Source organism: Ostrea edulis, chromosome 6 (assembly GCF_947568905.1).
Source record: "Ostrea edulis chromosome 6, xbOstEdul1.1, whole genome shotgun sequence".
NCBI lineage: Eukaryota > Metazoa > Mollusca > Bivalvia > Ostreida > Ostreidae > Ostrea > Ostrea edulis.
The window spans coordinates 593,760-602,745 of record NC_079169.1 but is presented as its reverse complement, the minus strand read 5'-3'; the positions used below and the strand labels follow the sequence as shown (position 1 = coordinate 602,745).

The 8,986-nt window shown below is 37.9% G+C and overlaps 1 protein-coding gene across 1 annotated transcript; it reads left to right on the top strand.

Moving 5' to 3' along the window:
* Nucleotides 1–521: 521 nt before the first annotated feature.
* LOC125648254 (uncharacterized) lies at nt 522–8,128 on the top strand. The gene is made up of 7 exons (XM_048875228.2): nt 522–586; nt 1,487–1,537; nt 1,752–1,834; nt 1,942–2,004; nt 3,978–4,074; nt 6,521–6,664; nt 7,568–8,128. The coding sequence occupies exons 1-7, from the start codon at nt 574–576 to the stop codon at nt 8,083–8,085; spliced, it is 969 nt and encodes a 322-aa protein (XP_048731185.2). The 5' UTR covers nt 522–573; the 3' UTR covers nt 8,086–8,128.
* Nucleotides 8,129–8,986: the final 858 nt, after the last annotated feature.

The following is an 8,986-nucleotide window of genomic DNA, read 5'->3' as shown; positions in this document are numbered from 1 at the left end:
AAAAACTACCCCAAACATATACATAAAAATACACACAAAACATATTCACATAGACATGAAATGGGAAAAAGTGGATAATATTTCGAGTACTAACGAACAGTAGCGTATATACAAGCCGTACTTTTATTTTGAAACAGATAAACTGACAGTATCGTGATGGGGCAATAATTTTGTAAGTGAACTTAGATCCTGATTATATAGTATTCCAAACAAAGTACATGTACGTTTCTTTTTGCCGCTATCTGGGATGATGAAATCAAGTCCAAGCATGCTTTCGTTGACGTCCGATCGTGAGCTCATCTTGAAACTAATTGTATACTATAATCATAAATGTTTATTACATGTGCCCGAGAGCATTTCAATAGTTAGATTATGTGTATGTTTGGTGCATGTGGTACGTACGTGTACATCCATTTGGAAAATAATAGAAACATTAGGTGTTATCATGGCAAATCTCTATACTTATAATTCGTTTCTCTGACAGACTTTCCTTGACCTATATATCGTAATCTACTCGCGACATGTTCAGCGGACAAATTCTGCTTATCAAAGTGACGGTTGAGCAACACCAATATGGACAGAATCTGTAAGTTACTCTAAACACCCCCGGCCGTGAATCCAATACAAAAAAGTAAAATAATCATACAACTCGTTGAAGTTTTGATAATGTATTGACTTTATCATTATCATCTGTATCTTTAAATCTAAACTAAAGACTCAACTGTTTACAATTCATTACAACTAGTCTGTGCAGATGAAATCTAAGTCAAGATTACTACATGTATGTCGTGCAATCATAACGGACTCCCTATCTTCACCTACTAGTCATTTGTTCTTACACAACTTACTTTACTTATCTTATTGTTACTGGTTCACGATTTTTTATAAAAATAGTTTTCAATTTTGATGGTAAACATTAAAAATATAACTCATTCAATATTGACAGCCAAAAATTTGACCTTCTGAATGCAAGAATAAAAGCAATATTTTAGCCTTAAATCTGTGTTATGTAAACAAAGACTCGAGTCTTTTTATGTATACAAACAAACAAGTGAAATATTGATTTTTTAGTATAAAGCATCTTGATTTTACATAGTCACAAACTTTAACTTTAGATGGACACATTTACACCAAAAATGCTTGAAATGTGAAAGATATAATAAACTTAGATCGATATCCATTACTTTTGAAAATTTCGTAAACAATAATATACCGCAATCTTTGTTTACAAAACAAATAATAAACTCTCTAAAATGAGCTTCTGTGATAATGTATAACTTTAATTTTTATGTGAAGTCTTTTAAACACATTAGACAGTAGATTTTGATCATAAAAAGTGAAAAAGAAAATTTGGGGGGAAAATCGTGAATCCGTCCCTTTAGCGTTTAGAGCAATATGGATTTTACACTTTACAAAATAAATTTATTATTACATGTATCATTATTTATCATTATTTTGACATTATTGTTTATACATCTTCTCATAGACTGTCTTATCGTGATTGGTGCATTCTGGGTAATGGCACTAGCAGAACCAGGTGAGGAACAGATTCCTAAAAATCATTTTCTGATCAGTCGAATTATCGCGTACCTTTCCTATCCAATATTCCAAATAATTGAATTATTGTTACAAATGAGAAAATCATACTGCGTAACTGAAATCCGTTTGCGCATCAGCTCGATGCTGAGAAATCATTGCTTTCATGTTGTTGGTTTTACACGAGTCCTATGGTGTCAATGTTTGATATTCAGAGCCCATCCTCCACTGTCTGTTGTGTAGAAATGTGAAGAATGGTACAGATCCGTGTGTTTACCTGTCAGAATGTTCCAGTGAGGTACGCGTGTACTAAAATATAAACTTAACCCTAAGTTTGCCTTTCAGTAAAATCAAGATGATATGAAATACCGTGACATACATGTTATAGATTTAATTATTTTCCAGTGCTATGAAGCTACAACAACGTCGACAGATGGCGCTGTAGTTAGGAATTATGGATGTGCTCCGGTAAGACCCAAATTTTTTTTCCCCTGTCATTTATATTTATTTCTAGCCATTAAATTCTGAACGGAAGGCGAAAAAGCAGAATAATAGACATTCTATTAAAGTTATCTCTGAAAACGAAAACATATCCCCTCGCCAACTCTGTACTCTAAGAGATTCCGTGATATCGGCCCTCTGTACTCTCAGAGATTCCGTGGTATCGGCCCTCTGTACTCTCGGATATTCCGTGATATCGGCCCTCTGTACTCTCAGAGATTCCGTGATATCGGCCCTCTGTACTCTCAGAGATTCCGTGATATCGGCCCTCTGTACTCTCAGAGATTCCGTGATATCAGACCTCTGTACTCTCGGATATTCCGTGATATCGGCCCTCTGTACTCTCAGAGATTCCGTGATATCAGCCCTCTGTACTCTCAGAGATTCCGTGATATCAGCCCTCTGTACTCTCAGAGATTCCGTGATATCGGTCCTCTGTACTCTCGGATATTCCGTGATATCAGACCTCTGTACTCTCGGATATTCCGTGATATCGGCCCTCTGTACTCTCAGAGATTCCGTGATATCAGCCCTCTGTACTCTCAGAGATTCCGTGATATCAGCCTTCTGTACTCTCAGAGATTCCGTGATATCGGTCCTCTGTACTCTCGGATATTCCGTGATATCAGTCCTCGGTACTCTCGGATATTCCGTGATATCGGCCCTCTGTACTCTCAGAGATTCCGTGATATCGGCCCTCTGTACTCTCAGAGATTCCGTGATATCAGTCCTCTGTACTCTCAGAGATTCCGTGATATCAGCCCTCTGTACTCTCAGAGATTCCGTGATATCGGCCCTCTGTACTCTCAGAGATTCCATGATATCGGTCCTCTTTACTCTCAGAGATTCCGTGATATCAGCCCTCTTTACTCTCAGAGATTCCGTGATATCAGCCCTCTGTACTCTCAGAAATTCCGTGATATCGGCCCTCTGTACTCTCAGAGATTCCGTGATATCGGCCCTCTTTACTCTCAGAGATTCCGTGATATCGGCCCTCTGTACTCTGAGATTCCGTGATATCGGCCCTCTGTACTCTCAGAGATTCCGTGATATCGGCCCTCTGTACTCTCAGAGATTCCGTGATATCGGCCCTCTTTACTCTCAGAGATTCCGTGATATCAGCCCTCTTTACTCTCAGAGATTCCGTGATATCAGCCCTCTGTACTCTCAGAGATTCCGTGATATCGGCCCTCTGTACTCTCAGAGATTCCGTGATATCGGTCCTCTGTACTCTCGGATATTCCGTGATATCAGCCCTCTTTACTCTCAGAGATTCCGTGATATCAGCCCTCTTTACTCTCAGAGATTCCGTGATATCGTCCCCACCAGAAAGGAAGGTTTTGTCTGCTGGTTTCCAAACTGCGCAATCGACTCTCTGGGGAAACCGTGGATAAAATGATTTTCCTGATCAATTCAAAAACGTATTGAATGTTATGAATGTGAACAATATGTGTTGCAATTATGTTTCTTCTGCTTTAGTATCCAAAATTGTTTTCTTTTGATTTTAGGTTTATGATAGGAGTAAATGATTTAAATGTTATAGTAGTGATCGTTATTGTCCTAATTTATAAGGACAATCTACCGAATGTTATTGAGATCTTGTTTGTTTATTATTATTTGAATGCTATTAAAGCAGAAATTGCTCGAAAATTGTACCACAGTTACCACTGACAAAAATGGTCTGGAGACACCTATATGATTTTACATAATGCATGTACATGTGCATAACTATGAAATACTCAGCGATATATTTATATGAATATTTACAATATGTAAGTTCCAGTTATATTCCTATCTATATTATAATACTTTTTAAAGATCCTGTAAGCAGTGATGAAAATTATAGCCATCAAATATTTTTCAAATAATCGAATGAGCTCGAGGATTTTAATCACTTTGACATCTCTACTGGTACTATAAGCACGTACGTGTATCACCAGAGACAAACTTGCATGGCGCCATCCGCTCCGGTGGGGAGACGGGCAGCTGCACTGGGTTCTCAGACGACATTCTGCAAGAAAGAATTGTGTAATGCAGGTAAGAGAGGAGAGTATACGACATTCTGCAAGAAAGAATTGTGTAACGCAGGTAAGAGAGTATACGACATTCTGCAAGAAAGAATTGTGTAACGCAAGAGAGCATTATCTGTTCTCAGAAATACCTAGCGGATTTCAGAGAATCTCACCTCACAAATTCCCACAGAAAAATGACACTTGAGCAGAATTTCTGCGGAAACTGAAGTTCACTGCGGCGGAGATATTCTGACCCCCCCCCCCCCCCCCGTTACCCTACTACTGTTAGCCTCTATACAGAACATCAGTATGGAGTCCTGATGGAACAATTTGTAAAAGAGCACAGTGCGTTAGGGGAAGAAACCCAATAAAACGCGCTTCCACACAACATGCCGTGCGTCATAGTAAATTGGCACCGTGAAATAAAATGGCGTTATTCAATTACATGTAACACAATTTTATGCAACAGTGTCAGTTCAACTATAAGGAACAAATGGAACACTTTATTTGTTTTTGTTTTTTGTTGTTGTTTTTTTAGATAGAATTTTTGTCCCGGGGTAACTGGGCAAATCCGATAACAGTGGTGCAAATGTTTAAAATTCCCGGGCATCTAATAGACAAACGCTTGATGAGCAAACAGCTACTTCTACTAAAATTGTGAAATACATGATACAAAGGTTCTGCCATTGTCGGAAGCAAATCGCCACTCGCTTCATGAGACCACAATCGGAACTCCTCGAATGTCTCGCGCACTCGACATAGATCTCGGATGTAATACGATGGCATCCATTACATCAATCGGAAATTTGGTCGGCCTTTTCCGTCAAATCCGAGAACTACTTTCAAATATGGAAGAAGAGTCCGTGGAAACTCCTGTCAAAGTAATTGTGAGGGATTGTTGTGTTGTTTGTGAGACATCTATGTCGAGTGCGCGAGACATTCGAGGAGTTCCGATTGCATGAGACCAACCATAGACTTCGCCGCGGATGGTGGGGAATTAGTATCTATATAATTAGCAGCAATAACGTAGCCCTCTCCGATTTTATTATTTGGGGGAGAGGGGTCTCGAAAATATCAGAAAAAATCGGAGACCTACATTATTGAAGCTTCTTTATGGTCATATTTGTTACACTCAAACGAACTTAAATCATTTATAAAATAATAACAACACGTGATATAGGAACAAGAGCGCTCTCGGAAGTGCAGTTTATTATATATATATATATATATGTATATATAGTACGAAATTTTGTTTAATTTTCTTTTTCCCAAATCTTTAAAATCTACAAAGCAAAATAACATGATTTAAATACAAGACAGAATAGAAATAATAAATATGGTTTACTGAGGAAGGGTGGGTGGGAAAGCGTGTTACTGTGTTGAATTAGAGCCTACGAATGCAGTAAATTCTTACAAAAGAGAAAGTGTGCGCTCAAGTGTTGAATACTTGTAGAACAGGTATTCTATATTTACTTTAGCCAATAGGATTGCAGGATTCAATAAATACATTTATAATCAGCACTGGACATACATATGTTAGCAACAAATTGTGTACGTAATGAGAAAGGAGGACAGACCAATTTGTGAAGCTCGTGATCAGTGGTTCCCACCTGGCTCTGGTCAGGGGATATGTGGAGCAGTTACTGAAATTCCATTTCCACCTTCACGTCAGAACATGGATACACAATTTAGTGGTCACCAAAGTCTCTACCAAGGTGTGAAATTCATAACCCCTGGGTCCGGGCTTAATGCCTTAGGGTGGGGTTATATTGTACACAATGAATCATAAATTAAAAGTGCATATTAGTTGAATCTTCCTCTTTCTTTTGAACATCTGATACACAAAGTGAGTGCGTATCTATAATGGACATGGATGTTGTGTCTCTATTGAAGTTTAGGAACTCATCACCCTTGGAGCACAGGACGAGCTACCCTACTTCATAATTATTTAGTATGCATATTACATGAACATGTCTGTGCGTAATAATTTCCCAAACAAAATTCGGATGGTATACTTAACTCACATTGTCCGTCCGTCCAGTTTTTGTCCGTCCATCCTACCTTGTGTCTGGTTATAACTTTGAAATCGAAAAGTAAAAAGGCCGTGTTTATATATTTAAAAAATGCTTATGGCGTCACGCACCAAGGTTATTTGATCTAGTCAAGGTTATTAGTAAATCTAACAGTCAAAGAAGTGTAACAAAGGACCACTAGAACCCCTGCCCCATACATGTCAAACATCTTTTTGATCACATAAATTGTCATAAACTTGGACAAAGTTCCTTTAGCCAAAGTGAAGCTCACAAATAGAAATATTGGGTCTATGAGGCCCATGCACCTTTTGCTTAACATAATGTTAACTTAATGTCATTGGTTACTCAGATGATTTTGTTCTTGCCTCAGTAGACATGCAGTGAATGGTTTTTTGATTCGGTATGAGTTTTAAATGCTTCGTTTACTAATCTTTTCAGACGTCAGTCGCTTTCAGGAACCGTCCACAGACCCCTGTGTTGATGCTTCACCCACGGAATGCAGTGACCCGGCACAACTGACAACCATGTGTAGCGATTGCGAGTACGCGCAGTATTGTAGGAAATCCTGTGGGATATGCCAAAGTTAGTGTCAATTCATTCACACTAATTACATCAGAATCAAAATTTTGTTTACTTTAGATTCGCGCATTTAGATTAGATTACAAGGTATGTTCAATAAGGCTGATATTTGTTTTTCAACTCTTGACAGAAGAATGCATTTAGTTTGGTATATAATACACACGTATCTGTTCAGTATGGAAACGTTTAAGGTTCACTTTATTTATTTTTTCTCTCAAAATGTCATCTTTAATGCTGACTTTCTACGTTTTAAGTTGGAAACTCCACAAATTCCGAGATTAAAGTTGGAAATACCATGATTCAAGTTGGAAATACCATGATTAAAATTGGAAATTTCATGATTAAAATTGGAAATTTCATGATTTAAGTCGGACAATTCAAGATTAAAGTTGGAAATTTCAAGATTAAAGTTGGAAATTTCAAGATTAAAGTTGGACATACCATGATTAAAATAGGAAATTTCATGATTAAAATTGGAAATTTTATGATTAAAGTAGGACAATTCAAGATTAAAGTTGGAAATACCATGATTATAGTTGGAAATTTCATGATTAAAGTTGGAAATTTCATGATTAAAGTTGGAATCGAAAGTTGGAAATTTCAAAATTAAAGTTGGAAATACCATGATTAAAGTTGGAACTTTTATGATGAAAGTTGGAAATGTCATAATTAAAGTTGGAAATTTCAAGATTAAGATTGGAAATTTCATGTTTAAAGTTGGAAATTTCAAAAGTTGGAAATTTGATGATTAAAGTTGGAAAAGACATGGAAAGGCCAATATCAATGTTGATATTTTGAGAGAGAAAAAATAATGTGGCCCCTATACACTTCCATAGTTCAGAGACGAGGCAGCGTTACAATTGTTCACTGATATGACTCGTCATATAGCCTGATTTTCATTGACAGACAACGCACATAGTGGTGTTTGGTACGAGAATGTAGTTCTCTTTGATTACGACCCAGTACACAAAACCTGTCGTCACAGCGCATCTGTCGACGCCTCCATCTGTAGAAGCATCACCCAGCAGGCTCATCTCGTGGTCCCAGTGATGGAAAACAACACCACACTTAATACGGCTCATGCTAAACATGATTACCTCATTCTTGCTTACCATACCAGTTACATTAACCTGCACTTCAGAACAAACGGGGAGCCCATTACTAATGTTCAACTGAGCGCATGTCAAACGACCGGACATGGAAGAGTCGACATCTTGCTGAATAACAATGCAATAACCCAGTCATATACCGGCACTGACGTATGGAATTTAAGATGGCAAATTCACAAACTGAACACACACAATTTGAATAACGTCAGGGACTTTGACTTGCGAATCCAAAAGGACAGCGTGACGCATAGTTACGGCCATTACTGGATAAGCCGCATCCGAGCGGAGAGTGTCATTACCCACCATGTTCATTGAAGATACCTGTTAACAGTAATAAAATGAAGTCCATGAATTGGTATCGAACAGTTGATTTTAAATGATGAATTTAGTTAGTCGGATGGACCAGGACTGGTCGTGTGTCTATGATCACAGTTGATAGCATGTTAAACGTCTCGGGGTAGTTCCATTGCGATCGTCAAGGAGACATAACAAATTCTCCTAAAGCTTGTCTTTATTTTACCACAGAAATGGATGTATTGGTTGTTTGCCCATTGTGACTTATTGGTACAAGTAACTATTTTATTCCCCCCCCCCCCCCAAAAAAAAAAATTACACATGTATTGCTGAGTATCTCATACGATGATTATTATAACAAAAATCATTCTACGTCTGGGGGATAACACAGGCAATTGCATCGCTTGGGGTCAAATTTACAACTCTTTAATAGTAAATTTGACCCCAAGCGATGCAATGGCCTGTGGGGGATAAATAACACGAATTGTTTGTTCATAATTACAATCAGTCCTAACACTCACACCACATGGTCATATTTGTACACCACATGGTCGTATTTGCCACATCACATTGTTGTATTTGTTACATCACATGGTTGTATTTGTTACATCACATGGTCGTATTTGCCACATCACATGGTCGTATTTTTTTTTTTTTTTACATCACATGGTCGTATTTTTTACATCACATGGTCGTATTTGTTACATCACATGGTCGTATTTGCCACATCACATGGTCGTATTTGCTACATCACATGGTCGTATTTGTTACATCGCATGGTCGTATTTGCCACATCACATGGTCGTATTGGCTACATCGCATGGTCGTATTTGCCACATCACGTGGTTGTACTGATAGTGTATGCAGTATGCACAGGTAATTACTCATTCATAACCACATTTTTATTTCAAGAAAACGCATA

Bases quoted from the DNA above. Each gene is read 5' to 3' on its own strand.
- LOC125648254 (XM_048875228.2), top strand. The intron at 1,538-1,751 runs GTGAGGAACAGA...TTTGATATTCAG, and splicing joins AATGGCACTAGCAGAACCAG to AGCCCATCCTCCACTGTCTG. The intron at 1,835-1,941 runs GTACGCGTGTAC...ATTATTTTCCAG, and splicing joins TGTCAGAATGTTCCAGTGAG to TGCTATGAAGCTACAACAAC.